Source organism: Cydia splendana, chromosome 12, assembly GCF_910591565.1.
Source record: "Cydia splendana chromosome 12, ilCydSple1.2, whole genome shotgun sequence".
NCBI lineage: Eukaryota > Metazoa > Arthropoda > Insecta > Lepidoptera > Tortricidae > Cydia > Cydia splendana.
In genome coordinates, this window is record NC_085971.1 from 13,709,365 (window position 1) to 13,732,399 (window position 23,035).

The 23,035-nt window shown below is 38.2% G+C and overlaps 1 protein-coding gene across 5 annotated transcripts in view; it reads left to right on the forward strand.

The window, feature by feature from the left end:
* LOC134795587 (rab11 family-interacting protein 4) overlaps positions 1 to 23,035 on the forward strand; it is a 135,052-nt gene that overhangs the window by 91,135 nt on the left and 20,882 nt on the right. Inside the window, exon 1 of one of the 5 annotated variants that reach the window (XM_063767483.1) lies at positions 2,186 to 2,971. The exons of the other annotated variants lie outside the window; for them this stretch is intronic. Within the exon in view, the coding sequence (XP_063623553.1) occupies positions 2,696 to 2,971 (276 nt within the window). The 5' untranslated portion in view covers positions 2,186 to 2,695. Of the gene's footprint in view, positions 1 to 2,185; positions 2,972 to 23,035 lie in introns of those variants that run through there. 5 annotated transcript variants of the gene reach the window in all.

Sequence of the window (23,035 nt, forward strand, 5' to 3'; positions counted from 1 at the left end):
AATAACACAATTTGTAGGTAAGGTATACTCGGGTAATTCCGAATGTCGAAAACTGTCGGATAATTCCGAAAAGAGACTTTTATTATGATGGAATTAAGGGTGATTTTCATCTGAATTTCGGAATTATCCGACATTCGGTAATACCCGAATACACCTTACCTACATTTAAGTTACCTACAACAAATTTTACCTAAATGCGTTTAGCTTTCTCGAATTTTGAATGACTTCAAAGGCATGTAACAGACTAAGTATGTTAATGTCTTGTTTTCAAACCTGTCAAAGTCTAGACTTGCCTAAATACATAAAATTAAACATAAAGCATTTGGACACTTAATTTACCCGTTGTCGCAAAACATACTAATTATCCTTTTTATACGGATTCCGTAAATATTGAATGGCACTTGTTTGCCAGCGATTTAGCACTTTTCCACGGCTGTTGGTCTCACAAAAACAGTATTAAAATGTATGAGATCGCATTGTTTCGTTCATTCGCTATTGTTTGTCTGCGAGTTGTATAACACTGTAACACCTATTTGATTCTAACGACAATAGGTACGTTTTTCAGGAGGACGATTGAATAATGAAAAGTCGTATTTGGTATTAAATTAAAATTGTATTGATTTTCATCCCAGCGAAGCGTAATGCACTATGTTGAATTGGAATTAGATTTAGACAGTCAGAGTGTAGTCCAAGTACCACAACAAACTCTTATGGCTATCCTCTACAGTCTACAAGATGGGCCAGCGCCGGCCACTCCAAGGGACGCATTTATGCGTTACAGGGAGCAAGTGATATTGCTATTTCATTCTACCGCATGGCTGCGTCCCTTGGAGTGGCCGGCGCTGGCCCATCCCATCGTGTAGAGGAGCCATTAATAATTTTGATTTGTTTTAACTTATTTAAGTGTAAATATCATTTTTCTTTTGGCACATGTTTATTGCCATTGCATTACCAATTACACTTATTATTATTAAAATGTCTTCATAATTAACATCTAATTTGTTATTACGTAAATTTGAATAATATTAGTCTGTAATGTCGGTATCAAACGCAATTTAATCTAAATTAATAAAGGCTTACTGCAATATACTTTTTAAAAAGGCATTTCATAGGGCACGAACCCATTGGTCATTTCATTGTGAAAGCATCTATGTACAATATGTACTGTATACTTCTTGTTCTACTTCGTTTTGTGTTTCTTATGTACTTATTATATCGTTAAACTTAAAATAAAGTAAATATGCATCATCATAGATACCTAATTTCTAAAAAACTTGGTTGATTCTATTTCGGTCCTCATTCAAGATAAGGTGAACGTCTGGTTGTTTACAAGAGGCCATATGGGCAGCATCTCTTTACGTAATTAAGGTTAAGATGCAGACGTTATTTAAGAATGCAACACGGAGAAACTTGATGTTTGATGAAGATTAGCTAAACTCTCGGTTTCCTGAACTCAGTAATGTTGTAATACCTAGGTATTTTATTTTATTAAAAGTTTATTAGACTTTAACCATCCAATGGATAAAAAACCGGCCGTGCGAGTCGGACTCGCCCTCCGAGGGTTCCGTACAAATTTAACAAATTGCATATATTTTTTTTTACAAATTTACAGTTTTCAGATTTTTCCCTGTATATTTGTAGTGTTGGGCGATATTATTTGCTAAATTTCATAGTTCTAAGTCAACGGGAAGTACCCTATCAATTTTGATTCCCTTGAGAGTGTCGAAATAGGTAGGTATAATTTTTTTGCGGCATAAACGGCCGTATCTCTTTTGGATGGCTATATATTATTTGATTTGTTTTGTTTAGGAAATTTTGTACCTAAGCACAAAATTCCAATGCACCTTTTCTCCTTTCATTGTTCCTAAAAAAAGTACGTGAAAGTAATTTACCCTTGGTTGGATTTTATTTATCAGGGCGCCTTTTTACAGACATTTTAGAATGCAAATAAAATCTCCAAAGTGTTTGCAAGGTCCCCCATCTGTCGACCAACGCAATAATGATGGGCCCTCGCCCGTAAAATTACGAGATGCACCCAGCGGGTTGGGGGAGCTAGGGGTTATTGCCTCTGCATATCAGACATTGGTGCATATGCGCACAGAGCGAATAAACTTTATTTGTATTTGTATGTATGTTGTGTGGCGGCCGAACGCTGATAGTGTCGTAGTCACAGCGGGAGGGGCGCGCCGCCGGTTAGTGCCGATCGCGATTCTCCGCCCGACTCACGCGTTACGCTACATCGTCCAAACTGTTCTAATTTCGAAATTAAAATCGTAACATTCCACCTGGATATTTAGTTTTCTGACGCCCATAGACAATACGATGTCAACGCGACCGTTGAAAAATTTAAATCGGCGGCGTTTTGTCTTACGCGATATAATCTTAATTCTACTTTATGATAACAATTAGGGAGTTCAGACATTGTTTTGAAGTTAACAGATACCGGTCAAGTGACTGTGCAAGAGATTTTCTAAAGCCTCTTATGTGAGCTGTGACAGTGCGTTACGTGTATGCAGTGCAAATTTAATAATAGTCATACATTACGTGGTCATTGGTGTCCATCAATACCGCTTTAAGTCTAGTGTGCCATTAAGTTAAGCTTTAAAATTTAAACGTAACGTAAGTATCATAGACAAGTGTGTGGGTAGATGAAAAACTAATTTGCGCACACGTTTCGGAGGGTAGTGCAGTGTTGATGTTTAAATCGGGATTGTTCAACCGCTCTGGCGGCGCGATGGAGCCGGTGGAAGTGGAAGACAGCTTGGAGCTAGAATATGATATGTGGGACGGGCAGTTCGACTTCGTGGGGCCTCAGGGTCCGCCTCCGGAGACCAGGAGTCGGATATTCTCCGACTCCAGTGTGACGGAGGACCTGTTCACTGGGTCTCCGCTGACGCCGCATCTAACGAATGGATTGAATGGTGGAAAGAAGACTGCGGCACATCAGTGGTGCGACAATCTGTCTGATCAAGTGAGATTCGTCATTTTCTTATTATTATTATTAACTTTTACGAGCTGGTGACCAAAAGTGACCCTTTGACCTAATCTATTTGACTTAATGAACTCAATACCTACAAGCTACCTACTTGGAGAAGTGCACGTCTCTTCAAAAGCGTATTTAGGTGTGTGGTTACTGCCCAAGTAACATTTTAGTCCTATAATTTTGGTTTCTATCACTAAAAGCTTGTATAGACGTGGTATTAAGGTTTCAGAGGTGACCACCTGTCGTATAAAAGCGTTTGGCAACACCTTTTTGCTCTATAGGCTTATACAGCTAATATATTTTATAAGAAATTGATGTAAAGGTTTACTTCACCATTTTATAGAGCCGTTATAGGCGTGTACTATAACAGGTTCAAATATAAACACTATAGAGCAATATTACTGTATAATAGTATTTGGAATCACTTTTATGTAACAAATTTGCGCTATTAAGGCTCCCTGCAAGCCACTATAGTTTTGTGTTTTAACAGTGACAAAAACCCAACTATACAACGATTTTAGGATATAGTGGCTTTAGAGATCACTGCTATAGTACATAATACTTTAGTAGTTTGCGCTATTAAGGTTCCCTGCAAGCCGCTATAGTTTTGTGTTTTTACAGTGACAAAAACCCAACTATACAACGATTTTAGGATATAGTGGCTTTAGAGATCACTGCTATAGTACATAATACTTTAGTAGTTTGCGCTATTAAGGTTCCCTGCAAGCCGCTATAGTTTTGTGTTTTAACAGTGACAAAAATCCAACTATACAATGATTTTAGGATATAGTGGCTTTAGAGATCACTGCTATAGTACATAATATTTTAGTAGTCATATGAACACTATTATAAAACTGTTTTGCTCTATAATAGTACCTAGCGTTTTTGGGACATATTTATAGCGTTAAAAAGCGCTTTAGTAGTTTTTAAATCCCTATTATATCTCATCGCTGTAAACGTCACAATTACTCTTTTATATCACATAACTGTTGTATAGTGGTTTTGTTTTTTCTTTTAATAGACAACAGCGTTATAGCTGAGTTTTTATGTCTTTTATAAACCGAGTTAGATACATAAAGGTAGAAGACGACTACTTGTAAATGATAAATTTGATCTGTAATGGCTACTTATATCTTGCTTATATAAGTTTAAGCCTAAGCCACATAATGTGGTTCCGTACAAAATATTTTTATATTTTGAATTGATAAAAAAGACCCCAGTGATATTAGTGATTGTAGTTCAGATTTATCATCAATGATTTAATACAAGCATAAAATCGTGACGGTTTAGATATTTATCGACATCCATAATTAGCACATTTTTTTACCAATCACACTGAAAAAGAGAACAACAGTAATGACTAGGTACATCTAAATTTAAAAAAATCCTATGTCTTCCTAAAGAGTTTATAGGTGTAACTGGGTCACAGCAAAATTCTTTTGGAACCCTAATTTTAATCATGATGGCGGTGAATATTTCGTCGTAAGTTCTATAGTTAGCCTATAAAAGCGTCGGATTTACTTCTTGGCTGTATAGTAGTAACTATGGTGAATATCATAATATTTTATTGAAAACATAAATAAATCGAGGGGGCATTTAAAATTCCTCATTAACCTAATACTATTCTAACGGTAAAACTTCCGTCCCATATACTTTTTGCACTAAGGACCGAATTAATCGACATCTAAATGACGCATATTAATAGTGTTTACTTATCACCATTTTACTTAGTACCGTTTTTGTGAAGTAAACTCACAACAAAACCACTCACAACAGTTGATGGAAAACTTGATAGCAAATTGCGTAGTAAAGGAACTATGAATTCTACAATAGTATAAAAAAGCACTATAATAGAATTTCAAATACTACTATAGTATAAAACAAGCACTATAATGGAATCTCAAATGCTACTATAGTGTAAATTAACACTATAATGGCGTTACTGACAACAAATTAGCACAAAAGTGATCATCACATCACTTTTATAGACCTAAAACGTCACGACTGACACTGCTACAGGTCTACTATATCACTGAATGGCACATAAGATGCGCCATTTCGGCTTTATACAATCTTCTTTGGTCTTTTATAGGACCTTAGGTGGTATTTGGGAAACGTTCTATCGACTACTATAGAACCACAAATTGCTACTTGGGTGGTTACGGTTACGTTGGAATTTTGAATTAAATCATCGTCTCCTTGGGATATTTACTTACTATTAAGTAAATGTTAGTCTATCCCACACATTTAGTGCCTTAAACATTTATGTAATAGTTCATTGTTTAGACAACCATCGAAGGTTGCTTCGATAAAAAGACTATTGCAAGCAAGACAAGATCTAACGTTACCTACGCGCTCTAAGTATCTACCAGATAATGTTACTTAGGCTAAAGCGCGTTGACCTAGAGGTGAACCCTATTAACCTTAAGGTTCAGACATAGATATACCTACTTACCTCTCGTTTTCTATTCCCAGTTTATTACTGGTGTTACTAACCACTAACCCAGTATCAATATGAAACGTATACCTATACCTTACCTACTTACATCTAGGTAAGAAAATGTCTAGCGCCTGTATAAACTGGGCGTTACCAGACGCTCGCAAAATGCCCATTCATAGCTGATTGGAATTCGTCCACAATGCTCTACATTACGAGTATCATCGTCGACACAGTTAACCATTCGTAAACCTTACCACACCGAGACAAGGTCGATCAATGGTCAGCTATTGTTGCTGTTAGTACAGTAGCCACTATTATACCAGCCGGTGCGTAACCGGCAACGGAACTCGATCCAAATCAAGTGTTTTTTACTCGGTCGATCAGGCGCGTCCGCGGACCTGGCCGTACCGTCGCCGGCGAATTTGTATACCAACTTAACCTGGTAGCTTTCGTCACTCTTACACCATGGTTATAAAGCCTATTGTTCCCTGATACATGTACGTTTTTATTCTAGTGGTTCTATTCGCGGCTGTCACGCGATCATACTATACTTATTTGTCGGTATTTCATCGACCAAACTCCCCTCAAATCCATATTTACAAAGGCTCCCACTTGTACACTATCTATATCTTCTGTATCGTCAAAGTTTCTTATCCAATTTCAAATTGACTTAAGAGACTTGTGTAATGTAGGCAAACTTAATTTAAAAATACTAATTAGCGAGTGCCATATATAAATCTCTGTTACAACTTCATCAGATAAAGTATTAAGTACCTCTAAAACACGCTGTTTCTCACATTACGAGCGTTTGTTTCCGTGCTTGGATTGGTGCTGTAACAATAGTATAATTTAATTTATTCCTAACAATTGTTTAGAAAGATACAACGCGGTTACTTGCTCTTACGCGTGCAGTGAAAGCTTACGTGTTCCTAGAATATTCTAGGAATTTACAATCTATTTGAAGCTGATTTGTTGACTAAAGATCCCCTTGGGACTAAACGCCAGTTTCCAATTAAAATCGCTATGCCCCTCTTTGGCCACCCCTAGGAAGTAATTACATTATATGACGCTATCGTATTCGCATCCCTACTAGGTATGTAGTACTTAATGCCCTGAGGCCTAAAAAGTAAAGGCCAGTCCAGACGATAGATCAGAAAAGTAATTGGCGTCAATCTCCCATTTAATCACCAATTTTAGATTTATGGCGATATTTGAGCGCTCTAATTAAAAAAAATGCCTCCAAACGCGAATACTAGCGGCACAAATTGGTATTTTTACGTCCGCACCTCCATTTTATCTATAATATCGTTCATAATCGGCGTGATTTGAATCGGCGGCACGGCCTGATTTGATCAGACAAATTAATCAGAATGGCGAAAAATTGTTCCTGTCTGGACCGGGCTTAGATATAATGGATCTGTAGAATGGAACCAATGCTTTTTATGCCGTTTAAACCTGGTTTAAAGTTGAATTACCATCCTTCTGCTTCACTGCATCATTCAAGAAGCCCTTACGCGTCAAGAACATCCAATAGGCTTGCTGTAGGCAAAATAGGTCCTAAGATTTTTCGCCTTCCAAAAGGTAAAAGACCTCAGGGCTCCCGGCCAACTAGATGGTCTGACCAAGTTACAAAGGCCACCTTCGTCAAGCGGTGAGGGCTACGAGAAACCGAGACCGATGGAGACAAATTACAGAAGCTGCAAAACCAAGTGGTCAGGGTCCTCAGTAATGAAGGACCGACGAAGAAGAAGGCAATATGCATGATGCTCCACGTTCGATCCACTTCGTTCAAATGTGTAGTCGTTGACTGTCGTTGTGTTAGGTATAGTCTGTCGATTCGTAGCAGGCCCCGAACTGCTAATCTTTTGTGTATTGTTAAATAAAACCGCACGTGCTACTTACCTGCAAAAAAGGGTCTTAATTATTCTAATTGGCACCTGAGCGCGGGCTAGTCCAACCATGAGTATTATATTCTTTGAGTCCAACGCTCAAAAAACCAGTGTAGGTGCGCTCTCCGATAACGCGCCTTTGTTACGCATCTGGATAACACATTTTAGACTGGTTCGATTCGCCAGCACTCAGTAACCGAAGATAATTACACGACCCTTTTTTTACAGGTAGAGGCACGTGCGGTTTTACTTAACAATAGACAAAGGATTAGCGGCTCGGGGCCAGTTACAAATCGACAGACTATATCTGCAATGACTAAAGCGAAGCCAATTTCATACTTATTTAATGAAGCTATCTGTCGGCGTAACTAAACATCCGATTGATTACGATTAATTTCCATCTTACTTTTGTAATGCCTGTAAAATTTGTTTAAGCCACGTAAAATACGGGGTGGGCCCTGTAACACGAGCAAACATTATATATGTCGCAGTCGGATCGTATAATCCGCCGTATTACATTACGGCTAGCCGTTTTCAAAAACAGGGGCGTTTTGAAATGCGGCGGTTTAACGATTAGCCGGATTGAATGCGGCTGAATGAGAATCCGCCGGAATGTATTCGGCGCCATACGTTCTTCAACACGGCTAGCCGTAATGTAATACAGCGAGTCATTAGCCGCCGCTTTGACAGTTTTTAGTTCCCATTTTTAACACCCGTGGCGCTGCCTGACAAACGCTGGGGTGTCCATCAAAAATGGAGTTCGTCGGACTGTTTCTTTTCAAAAAACATTTCTTTCGCAACTTAACTAGACGGAGCCCCGCTTCGCGGGGCTCCTATTTCTGAGCGGTTTGCCCTTCGGGCATCTGAAGCTACCTAACGAACCTAACCTACCTACCTATTGATTTAGTGAGACGTCCGTGAAAACATTACACTTTGGGGAAAAAAGCGTAGGTAGGTAAGTAGGTTAGGTTCGTTAGGTAGCTTCAGATGCCCGAAGGGCAAACCGCCCAGAAATAGGAGCCCCGCTTGCGGGGCTCCGTCTATTTAAGTTGTGAAGGAAATGTTTTGGAAAAGAAACACATGTAGTGCGGTGGGACCATGGTAAAAATAAATTAAATTGCAAACATTGTCAAACTCCGGTTACGTGGGCGACCGAAAGAACTGGCCCCAATTTCACCACGGTGACAGGCGCAACAATTGTAAAATCACTGTTGCTGACGTCACAGGCATCCATGGGCTACGGTTACCACTTACCATCGGGCGGGCCGTATTCCTGTTTGCCACCATCATTGTATTATTTAAAAAAAACTTTATTATACCGGAATAAAACAGATATTTAGATATAATAAAGTTTTTTTTAAATAGTTTCTGACAATTGTCAAGATTTAGAAGAATTGTAGGTAATTCTTGACAGGTAATGAGTTATATGTCGGAAATTCGTGACAATTGTAGTGTTTCTTGTGACAATTGTCATAAACTTAGCAAGAGAAATATCTGTTTTTTTCCGATATAATAAAGTTTTTTTTAATAAAACAATGATGGTGGCAAACAGGAATACGGCCCGCCCGATGGTAAGCGGTAACCGTAGCCCATGGATGCCTGTGACGTCAGCAACAGTGATGTTTTACAATTGTCGCACCTGTCACCGTGGTGAAATTGGAGCCTGGTCACTCTACAATCTAAAATAGTAGTACGATGCGGCTAAACGTTGGCCGCCTTATTGAAGAACGTATCGCAATGACAATCCGGCTAATCGTCGAACCGCCGCATTTCAAAACGCCCCTGTTTTTGATAACGGCTAGCCGTAATGTAATACGGCGGATTATACGATCTGACTACGACATATAGATACTTACCCCTAATATACGAAACCTTACGTACGAAACCTAACCCTTATGTACGAAATATCATTTTATATTTACCGCTAGCTTTTCGGTGAAGGAAAACATCGTGAGGAAACCTGCATACATCTGCGAAGAAATTCAAAGGTGTATGTGAAGTCCCCAATCCGCATTGGACTAGCGTGGAGACTATAGCCCAAGCCCTCTCGCGCATGAGAGGAGGCCTGTGCCCAGCAGTGGGACGTATATAGGCTGAATTATTATTATTACCCCTAATAAATTTACATTCCCAATGCATTTATTTCTCGTATTTGCGAACCGTGCCAGGGCCAGCACACGCGTCACTGCAGTACTTAGGTTACCGCAACCACAGTACAAGAACAGTAGTGAATCTTCATAGAAATGTGGCGCTGCCGGCTTGAATGTGTGCGTGCGCGCCGGGCGCCGTGTACGCACGCGCTGCCACGCACACATTAGCATAATATACGGGGGAATACGGTGGCGGCAGTGTGGGCCGATTGTGATCGCGCGCATTCGAGTACGCTGCACGCCCGCTCGCATTTGACTGCTCTTACCGGCCTTAATTTTTTTGATCATGACTTCGAACAGAGGAAAAAAATATTGTAGTGTCTTTGGGTGTCACAATAACGACTCCTCAAACCCGGACTTGTCATTCTTCACAATACATTAATTACAGGAATTATGGTACAGATCGAAATTACTCATAGTCCCACCCGATGACTTCGTCGTGAATATAGGAAGGATGGAGAAGGTGTTTCGCAAAGCGTTTGAAAAGGACCACATCAACATTAAAATCGGCACGTCAATTTAGGAACAATTAAAAGACATAGAATACGATGCCCTGCCCATGCTTCCCTAAAACCTTTTTACTAATGTTATACGTAAGGATGAGAATTTACTTTCCTTTAACCGCTAACAGTAAAGCGTCCCGAACATGCAGAAACCGGAGGAACTTTTTTTCTGTATTGAATTTATAATTTTTTTAATAAATGCCATTTCCTAATGTAAATATTTAAAAAGCGTTTTATTTATACGTCATTTATGAATTGTTAGAACATTTCATTATATTATATAAATAGAAACCTAGTGTTACTCATAATACGCAAATAATATTTAACTAAAAATAAAAGTGACAACCCTAAGCACCAACGCAAGAGTAGGTAAATAACTTGCCGAGCGGCCTTAGATTCACTACTGTTCTTAGTGTACTGTGCCGCAACGTTGCACTTCCATCCTTCTCACTTCCTCCATTAGTATTTTTATATTTGTTTCCTGCTCCTTTACACGAGATCCTTGTTAATGTTTTAATGCTAGATTATTTTGTAACACCAGTAGTACAACCTATTTTTATTCCTACAAACAGATTAACTTCCTGGGTTTTGTTTTAGATGAAATTTAAATCTTAAGGCTCCTCTAACAATCATTCAATCATTCATCTTTGCCTGAAAGTATCGTCCTTTGGCAATAAGGTCGTTTGATGTCTGGTATTCACCTCGCACTGCAAGCTTTATCCTTTATCCTTTAGGTATTTGTGTTGGATTAAAATGACGTTTGCTTTGCGACTATATTTGATCGATCCCCCGTGCACCATTGTATTCAACCCGACAATTATTTAATTAGCCACCGAACGGACTCAAACTGACCGTTAGCAGTTATTATTGGAGCGAATGACAAGCAAATGTAAATCGTAAGCGTGACAAATGTCACATTATACCTTATTAATATTCGCACAGAGTTCAAAATTAAACATGGGTATGCGGTATTCCGCAAACCGACCTAATAACGTATGCTTATTGAAGTGAGACAAATGGGAATTTACAATGTTCGGTGACCCGTATGAAACACATTTGATGGAATGATAGAGAACTTTTATTTAATTTTGAAGCACGTGCAAATGGAGACTTACAATTGTAAAATAACTTGGTTGAGCGTTTACTAATTCATATCCATAATCCATAATGCATTAGTAAGAAGTTAATTGCAAAAAGATTTAACCGTAATTCATCCAAATTGATATTCTGTAACTCATTAGAATTTAATTATAACATCGGGACTGTAATTAGAGTTAACCATTTTTAATTCATAAAAGGATTTCTATTTTAAATTTTAACTTCCAAATTAGATGATCATCAAATCATCATCAACTTGCAGTTTTGTTTTCGACCACTGACACTTTGTTTTAACATCGTACAAACCTTATAAAATAAAGGCTTCATGTCCCATCTTCAACTACTACTGTTAAACTATAAAAATTGTAATAATTAAAGTTATAGTCAGTATGCAAGAATTAGGCTGTTATATAGTTTCCTACCAGTTACTTTTAATGAATCGTCACTTCAAAACTTCACACTCAAAAATCAACGTCAAGCATTTGTAAAGGGAAACAAACTAATTAAATATCATGACTTTACATAATGCAGGCATAATGCAGCGATCCAGCGAACTAGCTACCTTATTTACACGAGTTTTTTTCTAGTGTAATAATGCTAATTACCATGTATTTAATAAATAATTTAAAGTTTCGAATCTCACTGCCTACGTAGAAACACCAGGGTTGTCACAAATTTCGTAACTCCCTTGGATACTTTTGACTGTACTTGGCAAGGGCACTTAGGCATTATGTATCTAAGCAGTCGCTCACAATCCATCAGTACAGGTAAACGTACTGTTTACAAAAGCTGGAAAGTTGTAAGACAAGTCTGAGCCAAGAAAATGTTTCTCTAGGAAGTCACGCGGCCTCACTCTGCTATTCATTGATTGCTGATAGCAATCTTTTACTTACTCAACTACCGTGCAATTTTCGTCTGTCTACTTACTGTTTTGTTTTAGTCTTGATAGGTGCTTAAAGACGTAATTTCCAGTTACTGTTCTGTATCTTTTTTCTTGAATTCTTGTCGTTTCCAACTTTAGGTAACTGTAAAACTATGTTTAAGTTTTTATAGTAAGTTTTTTACACATTCAAAACACAATGGTGGATTATTTTTTTGCATAAAATCTTACGTTAACTTATTATTCTTCTGAATTAACTTAAATGCAAGTATCCAATACTTACCTACTAACTACCTACATCAACATTACTTATCTAGGAATTGCCTGACATTTTGTGACTACATTAAATTTTCATTCATTTCATAGTGAATGAATGACTTGAAGTTGTATGCTCGTTGTTTCTAAACCTTGTGTTTAGGACGAATAATTATTTCTTATGTTTGATATTTAAATCTTTTAAGTGTTGAAAGGTCACCGTGTGTTGGTTCAGTAAACACGTTGGGCGAGAATGATAATGAATGCTTCTAGTTCAAAGTTTACGTGGTGATATCGTGGTATTGAGGTGATGCCTATCATTATAATACTGTATGTATACAATGGTTGCTTTGACTATGTACACTCTCATACTTATTACTGGAGAATTACCAATTATTAAGGTTATCTTAGTTGACCTTTGAGAAAGAGCTCGTTAATTGAGCGACAATCAATTTGAAGATGGTTTTCTGCGATTTGGTTTGCCGATAGATGCTAAGACGTAGCTTGTGTAAAATGGTTTATAATTTAGAACCTCTGTATTAGTTGATTTTTAAATATAATTGTTTAAATAATAATATTTAGCTATAGTAGATAAATCTATATATGTGTACCTACCTACATAGAAACGTGTTTGGGTTCACGGCCAGCAAATCGTTTTTTTTATGAATCAACGGAAAAACGTTAAGTTAACTCATAATTCATAATCATTACTAATTAATTGCAACGTGCGTCAAAAACAGTAGAAAAAATACTGCAGTAATTCATACAAGTTCATCTATCGCATCATAGCCATATATTACTAAATTCCTCGCTTTTTCATTCACGCTCGTATTTTTACGGCTATCGATTTTTTATATTCGAGCAATATCGAATACGACTATTAAGAGAGATTCATTCAAGTTATCCATTTCACTTTCACCAGTGTTTTATTATAACTACATTGCCTCGCGCCATCAGTTATAGCATGCGTCTAAACCCGTCTTTGATACCATTTATCAAAGCTTACAATTATCAAGTTACTCAATTGCACACTGTAATCCATTACTTTGTGTATGTAATCCTTTTCTTTGTATATAATCTATTTTCCCGTGGACAATTTGTTTGGATATAAAACTGTTAGAAGCGTGTGCCAGTTGCATAATCTTGCCGTGAAAGCTGTAAGATGCTTTGATCTTGTATCAGGTGCTGTAACGTGGATGTAATAATATAATGCCTTTATCTAACCTATGTGCACGGTAGAATGGGTCTAATAGGTAGATCAGCTTGCTTAATAAACTTTGCAACTACTGAAGAATCGTTTTTCAAATCTACGAAGCATAAGAGATATGTTGGTCTGAATCTAACTAAATCCGAAATACCTACTTAAAACTTAGATAATACGATTTTGTTAAGTAGTATCCTGCCTGCTGAGTAGCCTGTGACTATCTTATTTTCATATTAGGTACTTATAAATCATACAATTTTGCTATTGAAACGTCCTGAAGTTAGGTACAGATGTCGATTACACTATTTCCAGAAAGTGATAAACTTCCTTCTTATCAAATTTGGCTTCGCCGCGTGACTATGATCAATAAACAACATTATATAAAACTATAAAACCACTCAAGTGTTTACGTCCTGTACATACAGAATTTGTGCCATTCTCAACAAAAAGGGTACTTATTGTCGGTTGTCAATAAGGCGTTATTGCCATATAGCTTCAATTTGAAATCAACCTTATCGACAACCGACAATGTGGTACCTTTTGGTTGAAAACGTCACATTTTATTTACAGCATTATAAACTGGCTTCAATAAGTAGCTTTAACACTTTAATACCTATACAATACACTGAAGCCACACTAATACTTTTATATCCATGAAAACATAATTGAGTTCAGGAGGAAGTGGTATCATGGTCGCATTTTTATCCAGGGCTCGGAATCGGTATTGAAATACCTATTAATATCGTTCCAAAACCGTTATATTATTTCGTTCATTAAAAAACCGGTTAATTGATGGAACGCGAACTAAAATTTTACGTTCTCTCTCCTAACCGGTAAGAAGAGGGAACTTTATACTTCGCAGGGAACGATATAATACCGGTTACTCTTGGCTTTCGGAGACTCTCGGTTAAACTCGTTGTCATACGTGAAAGATATAGCAATACTTACTCGTTCTAGCTCGCTTCGATAATTCCCATTTACCCGGTTAATTTCGTTCCACGAAAACGGAAGGCGAACGAATTAGGCATAAATCAGTTCTTAATAGAACAGTTCTTTAACCGGTAATCGCAAACAGAAACGAAATCCTTTTCGTTCCCGGGTGAGTGAACGAAACCGGTTTGAAAAATAAAACGGTTTCCGAGCCCTGCTTTTCATCACCTGTCATGCCATGCGTAACTTTCGCACTTACTTATTTGTTAGAACGTGACAGGCATGGTGACAAATGATAAAGAGCCGATCATCTTAGCCCTACAGGTTATTTACTGCATTAAATAGATGTAGAAAATGCAACGAGTAAATACAGCACAAGCGAAATTGATATTAAACGGACTTTGAACTTGAAGAAAATAATGGAAAGTCTTCTAAATAAGGAATTACAGCATTCCAACAAGTATACCCTTATACCTTTTCTGTTAGTTATACTCTCTCTTATAGTTAGACTCTGTTAGTTATAGGAAAGACATAAAATTATGAATGTTGTGTTTTCCGGATGTCAACAGACCGCACAGACGGGTAGGATATTTATTTAAAGATGATAATTTATGTAAGTACTTACTATATTAATCTTTAATGAGATTAACTCATAAATATTACATATATTATATACCCAGCTATTAGAAATGGTGGAGTCGAATTGAAAGGTGAAGTGATGATACCGATAGAAGATGTGAATATATCCGAGCCAAAGGCAGTGGGACAGTATCATATTAATTTCAAATAAAAAAACATGAAAATAAATAGTTAAGATATAAACTACCTAGTCATAACGAGCAGTGTCGCTGTTAAAAATGTACATAATATTTTAGTTTAAAGGTACATACGGAAGGGAAAACTTTACTCGCCAAAGTAAAATTAGGATTATTAGAATCTACGTTGGTCAGTTTTTATTGAAAAAATAACTTGTGAATTAATCAACCATACTGCTAATTATTCCTGGTTTAGAAACGGTGTCTACCAGTCATACGAGTGCATGGACACCGTTTCGCACGTAATTTTAAATGTTCGTGCTTGATTTGATTTAACAGCATGCAAATTTAATTGCTCGCAGAAATGTTTGCATGCCAGCCTACTCGAATGCATAACTTTACATGTTCACATTGCTTACCTGAAATAAGTGAGATTATTATTTTTCATCACACTCGCTCAGTAAACGTGGAATTGCACGCAGGTTTAGCGGGAGTAATAGAAAAAGCGTTCTCCCTAGGGAGTTATGAAGTTTCTAGTGCCATAATTAACAGTTTTTTGTCTTTATACTTAATTTTTGTATCGCAAGTGTGATGAAAAACATTGTGTGTAACTCGGGGCGTAATAATATTGCAAACTCGAGTCTATAAATCGCTCCGGCAAGCCGTCGCGATTTAACTTACTCTCGTTTGCAATATTCAACTTACGCCCCATGTTGCACAATGTACTATTAATTTAGTTTATTAATACCACAGAATAAGTAATAGTACAGTCAACAACAGAGCTATGAATACGGGCAAAGTGTCAAAAATATGTATACAGTACTTTATTGCCTGTACATTAAGGTCGTGTATACATATTTTTGGCACTTTGCCTGTATTCATAGCTCTGTTGTTGACTGTACTACAGAAAGGACGCTTCCTACAAAACCGAAGTTTGACAGCGATTCAGGGTCGAATCGTGATATCCTTTTCTAACTTATGGCACTATCCCTTTGGACTACCTACTTAGGGTTGTCAAAATTAAAGTAGATAATTATCTTATTTGTGGTCGTGCACGCAAAGGGACGTCAAGTTGTGTCAACCCTAATAATTGCTCGGAGCAATGCTGAGCCGAAAGCAGCCGAGTTTGCCCGAAGTCAGGAGTGTCTCCCCAATGGTGAAGACCGCCGACGTTCTCGAGTCCTCTCTTTACTGGTTTACCTGAAGCATAGATCGGTCAGCGATCACAATGACAGCTCAGGGCTAGGAGTGGGAATTGATACTATGTAGCGGCAACAACATTCCAAGAACCGAATATTATTAGGTACCTACTTACCTACTAGTCGCTTTAGTTAGTACAGTCGCCATCAGATAAGTACCTAATTGAAGCAGCCAAAGTGCACAACATACACTTTATCGTCTAGATATCTGAGTGACTCAACTGTACCAAACTTGTATACAGCCCAAATTTTACAGTTAGCATACAAAAGGTTACGGAACATAAGTACCTTCTACCTCTAAGATTTAAATTTGGATTAGGTGATATACTTATTAGGAGCATTCCACGAAATTATCTACCGTTGTCCCGTACAAACGTGAATTTTCTGAAGATTTGCAGGTATAGCAGTTCTTTTTCTGTAACAATGGATGTAAAAAAAATGCTCAGTAAAATAATCATGGACTTGAAAATTAAAAAAAAAATGTATCTAATAAGTATATGAAATGAAATGCGTTTGTCTTATTTCCGATCGATTTTATTAATATCTACCCTATCATTGAAAGCAATGTTATCTTATGATAAAACTTCAATTACTTTTAAGTGCTGCATATTATCATAAAACTAATTAAATAATATGACTCTACGGACTTTATTCCGATTTATAATACCGCAAAATCCTTCGTCTATAATTATAAAACATACCGACAATTATGTCAATTTGTTTTCTAAGTCCAATGGAAAACTTTCCCCGTTTTTTACAAACGTTATACTTAAACGTTACTTTGTAGAACATCATTTGCAAAAATTAATAAATGTAACCACTAACCAACACCCTGAACGATTTACCGACTGTTGCTATAGTTGCTGTGTCGATGATAATGATATTGATTTTAAGGTGGTTCGATTTTCATACAAAATTCAATCGCATTGCATTAAGTCACTACACACTATTAGTACATAAATATTTCCGCATTTATCTACTTTCGAATATTCGTTTGCGCGAAATTAATAGGAAAACAATGTTTCATACAGAAATCATGCAATAATCATACTTAAATTTTCATCAATTTTACCTATGTGTGTGTCACAAATGTCGTGTACAGATACATTTGCGACGTTGCCATACTATTTCCGACGTTGCCGGGCTGACCACGGCGCGAATTTGGAGTGCCGTCATGTTTAGTGCAATTTTGTTGACAGGTACTTAATCGACTGAAGCGAGAATAAGTACCCGAAATTCGTCAGCTTAGCTAAGAACTATCATGGCGTGTTTTGCAAACAGTCGCTTTTTTGCTTTCAATCGGAAAGTTCCCGGTTCGATCCCCAGCATTGTATGCTGGGATATAACTTTTTGTAATTTTTTTACACCTAAATTTCGTATTGTTTTTTTTTTATATGTTTATTTAATTTTTCTTATTTTCAAAAAGCGAATGACTACGCGTATTTGTTTATTTTTTACAAAGATAATTAGAAATTGTACTCTACCTAATCTCTTTGATTTTTACAATCAGGACATCCTCACTGCAATAAAAAAGAAATGTATAATATTTCCTGTGGTTGAAAATAATGGATTTTTTGTCCATGAATGAAGAACACAATTACAGTTACTACCAGGTAAGTAAATTATAACTCGATTATAACATTATTAGAATCCATATTGTTGCATCATCTTTCTTCCTATTACATCAGAGATTTTTTCCTATCATGATTCATGATATTATATTTCTTTCAGGTACAGGGACTACTACGGATAACAAATATGAAAAAAATGTACTTGTAATTGAATTCAAAATAAAAAAAATACTTAAATAAATGTTTTCATTTTATTTTAGGTAAAACCGGCCAAGTGCGAGTCGGACTCGCAAACGAAGGGTTCCGTACCATTATCTATAAAAAAGGGTCACCCATCCAAGTACTGACCCCGCCTGACGTTGCTTAACTTCGGTCAAAAATCACGTTTGTTGTATGGGAGCCCCACTTAAATCTTTATTTTATTCTGTTTTTAGTATTTGTTGTTATAGCGGCAACAGAAATACATCATCTGTGAAAATTTCAACTGTCTAGCTATCACGGTTCGTGAGATACAGCCTGGTGACATACAGACGGACGGACGGACGGACAGCGGAGTCTTAGTAATAGGGTCCCGTTTTACCCTTTAGGTACGGAACCCTAAAAGCTGTGAAAATCAGGTATTGAATATTTTTTTTGAAAACGTTGATAAAGTAATTTATTGATAGAGTCTGTGCGGAAAGAGAAGAGTCTTGAAATGTAGGGGAGCCCATACATTCTACGACTCTTCTCTTTCCGCACATACCCTAATACCAACTAATACTGAATATCTGGGGGAGCGGTGGTGGCCTAGCGGAAAGCGCGTGCGACTTGCAATCCGGAGGTCGCGGGTTCTAACCCCAGCTCGTACCAATGATATTTGGTACGAAATATCATTTGATACCTATTTACCAAAACCTATTTATATACCGATACCTATTTTTCGGTGAAAGAAAACAATGTGAGGAAACTGGACTAATCCCAATAAGTTAACTCTCTGGGTTGGAAGGTCAGGGCAGTCGCTTTCGTAAAAACTAGTGCCCATGCCAATTCTGGGATTAGATGCCAAGCGGACCCCACGCGAGGAAGAAGAGATTGAATATCTGGGAGACCGACCAAAGCTTATAAAACATATAAAAACTCAAAAATGCGCGTTTTCTCACAGATCAGACCTAGCTAAGAGATCCAACCCCTTATAGCAAATTTCATTGAAATCGTTAGAGCCGTTTCTGATATCATCCAAATATATAAATAATAAAAACTTTTTACAAAAAAAAGCAAACCGACTTCAAAAAGGATGAAATAAAATATTATCCTTTTTGAAGTCTATGCGTTACCAACTGATATGTTTGAAGTCGGTGCCAAGCCAATTTTTAAGCATACCATGACTTTGGTGCAATTCGATAAGGATTTACCTACGTTGGATTGCCTTACACGACGACAATGAACGTACTTTCTGTAGGTACAGTCGACGTTAAAAATATGTTTACACTTTTCGCCTTATTACAAAGGAGTAAGGTGCAAAAGTGTAAACATATCATTGACGTCGACTGGACCTAAGAACACACCTCAGAACACACGATCAAACCTTCTTGGCGCAGTCTGTACCATGTTTGTCGGCACATTAGTGTAAATATAAATGCATTTTTTTGCCGTCGTATTTTTTAAAGAGCATTTCTTACTAATGCTCGAACAGTCTATAGCACGCAAGTGTGGGATTGGGACTGAGTTATTTCCCGTCCCTTATCCAGAGGACTACATTTGAAAATATAAAAAAATTCAAGGAATTTACCTTCTTGCCAAATTTCACCTAAGGCGGTTCAGTTATTTAGCCATGAAAAGGCGACAAAGAGGCAGACAGAATTCTTTACACATTTATAATAGTTATTAGTACAGTTCTAATGGGATTTATAGCCATAAAGCTGATTATTTTTGTCTGGTATTGTTACTACTTGGCTTGGCACCGACTTCAAACATATCAGTTGGTAACGCATAGACTTCAAAAAGGATAATATTTTATTTCATCCTTTTTGAAGTCGGTTTGCTTTTTTTTGTAAAAAGTTTTTATTTTTCCATTTTTAGTTTTAACGCATTGTTAAGAGCGCGACGCATGAATGAAAAACAAGATCATGTTTAACACTAAATTCGTGTAAGTACCTATTACTTTAGTAAATAGAAATCAGGAATTTTCTCGAGTCCGTCTGGGAAATTATAATTCCTGTCAACTAAATCCATCCGCCCGCCCCGCCACTGACCCAATCCCTCAGCCCCCCGATCACTCAACCTCACAGCACATCAACCCCTGATCCAGGAATCCCTCGATCCTGAACTAGCAACCCTTCAACCGCCATTCCCCGACCCCTTAATCCCTGACCCCTTAAGAGCGCTATTACATTTCGGCGTTGAGCGAGTTTAGGTATTTTACGCGCTGCGGCAGGCCGTGCGAGCTCAGTACGCCGATCCCTTCTACCACACTCGCACTACAATGATGGATTAAACATTCTTGATCCTTCGCGAAGCATATTGAAATCAACCATAACAACACTAACTGTACTTAACTTTTAAAGTTCTAAAACTGTTATTTGGTAAGTACGAAAATACTAAATGCAGTGCAAATGTACATAGGGGCTGTTCATAAATTACGTCATCTATTTTTGACGATTTTTAAACCCCCTCCCCCCCCCCTCAAATCTACCAAAAATCAAGCTTCGGATGAATCTGTTTCCTCCTACGTCATGTTACCATCATCCGATGTCCAGACCCCTCCCCCCCCCCACTCCTCCCATTTGAAACGACGTAATTTATGAATAGCCCCATACTCGTACTTATGAAGGTATATTACTCGAAATAAATTATAGGTACCTACTCGCTTATTTACATGTTTCGTCATTGCATTTGGTACCTATAGGTTGTAAAGTTTGTATCAACGAGGGTTTAAAAACGAACTGGTACTGAGGATCTGATGATGATTGAGGTGGTCACGGATACCAATCAACCATGGAGTAACATGATTAGGCTCGTTTGATTCGTCTCAACAAGATCTTTGACACTGAAGATACACAGGGTCTGATGATGGAGCTGGAAGGTGGCCACGGGTACCAGTCTATCATGTAACTAAACAACTTCGTGTTTGGGCTCGTTTGATTCGTCTCAACAAGATCTTTGACACAAGACAGTACTCAGGGTCTGATGATGGAGCTGGAAGGTACCATTACCAATCAACCATGCAACTAAACCACATCGTGTTTAGGATCGTTTGATTTGTCTCAACAAGATCTTTGACACTAGGTGATACTCAGAGTCTGATGATGGAGCTGGAAGGTGGTCACCGGTACCAATCAACCATGCAACTAAACCTCTTCGTGTTTAGGCTCGTTTTATTCGTTTCAACAAGATCTTTGACACAAGATAGTACTCAGGGTCTGATGTTGGAGCCGGAAGGTGGTCACCGGTACCAATCAACCATGCAACTAAACCATTTCGTGTTTAGGCACGTTTTATTCATCTCAACAAGATCTTTGACACAAGGTAGTACTCAGGGTCTGATGATGGAGCGCGAAGGTGGCGACGGGTACCTGTCTATCATCATCAGCTCCATCATCAGACCCTGAGTAGTATCTTGTGTCAAACATCTTATTGCGACGAATCAAACGAGCCCAAACACGAAGTGGTTCAGTTACATGGTAGACTGGTACCCGTGGCCACAGTCCAGCTCTATCATCAGACCCTGAGTACTAACTTGTGTCAAAGATCTTGTTGCGACGAATCGAACGAAGCCAAACACGAAGTGCTTTAGTTGCATGGTTGATTGGTACCGGTGACCACCTTCCGGATCCATCATCAGACCCTCAGTACTACCTTGTGTCAAAGATCTTGTTGCGACAAATCAAACGAGCCCAAACACGAAGTGGTTCAGTTACACGGAAGACTGGTACCCGTGGCCACAGTCCAGCTCCATCATCAGACCCTGAGTAATAACTTGTGTCAAAGATCTTGTTGCGACGAATCGAACGAAGCCAAACACGAAGTGGTTTAGTTGCATGGTTGATTGGTACCGGTCACCACCTTCCGGATCCATCATCAGACCCTCAGTACTACCTTGTGTCAAAGATCTTGTTGCGACAAATCAAACGAGCCCAACCACGAAGTGGTTCAGTTACATGGTAGACTGGTACCCGTGGCCACCTTCCAGCTCCATCATCAGATCCTGAGTACTATCTTTTGTCTAAGGTCTTGTTGAGACGAATCAAACGAGCCTAAACACGAAGTGGTTTAGTTGCATGGTTGATTGGTACCGGTGACCACCTTCCGGCTCCAACATCAGACCCTGAGTACTATCTTGTGTCAAAGATCTTATAGAAACGAATAAAACGAGCCTAAACACGAAGTGGTTTAGTGGCATGGTTGATTGGTACCGGTGACCACCTGCCGGCTCCATCATCAGACCCTGAGTACTATCTTGTGTCAAAGATCTTGTTGAGACGAATCAAACGAGCCTAAACACGAAGTGGTTTAGTTGCATGGTTGATTGGTACCGGTGACCACCTTCCGGCTCCATCATCAGACCCTGAGTATTATCTTGTGCCAAAGATCTTGTTGAGACGAATCAAACGAGCCCAAACACGAAGTGGTTTAGTTGCATGGTTGATTGGTACCGGTGACCACCTTCCGGCTCCATCATCAGACCCTGAGTACTATCTTAAGTCAAAGATCTTGTTGAGACGAATAAAACGAGCCTAAACACGAAGTGGTTTAGTTGCATTGTTGATTGGTACTGGTGACCACCTTCCGGCTCCATCATCAGACCCTGAGTACTATCTTAAGTCAAAGATCTTGTTGAGCCGAATCAAACGAGCCCAAACACGAAGTGGTTTAGTTGCATGGTTGATTGGTACCGGTGACCACCTTCCGGCTCCATCATCAGACCCTGAGTACTATCTTGTGTCAAAGATCTTGTTGAGATGAATAAAACGAGCCTAAACACGAAGTGGTTTAGTTGCATGGTTGATTGGTACCGGTGACCACCTTCCGGCTCCATCATCAGACCCTGAGTACTATCTTGAGTCAAATAAATACATATAGAATGTCAGGTCGTTTCAAATATTTTTAATCCTGTCCGGTAGTTTATTAAACTGTACCATTATAAATTATAATACTATAAAAACAGTGCTAGGATCAAAGTCTCTCGTTACGGTTTACACG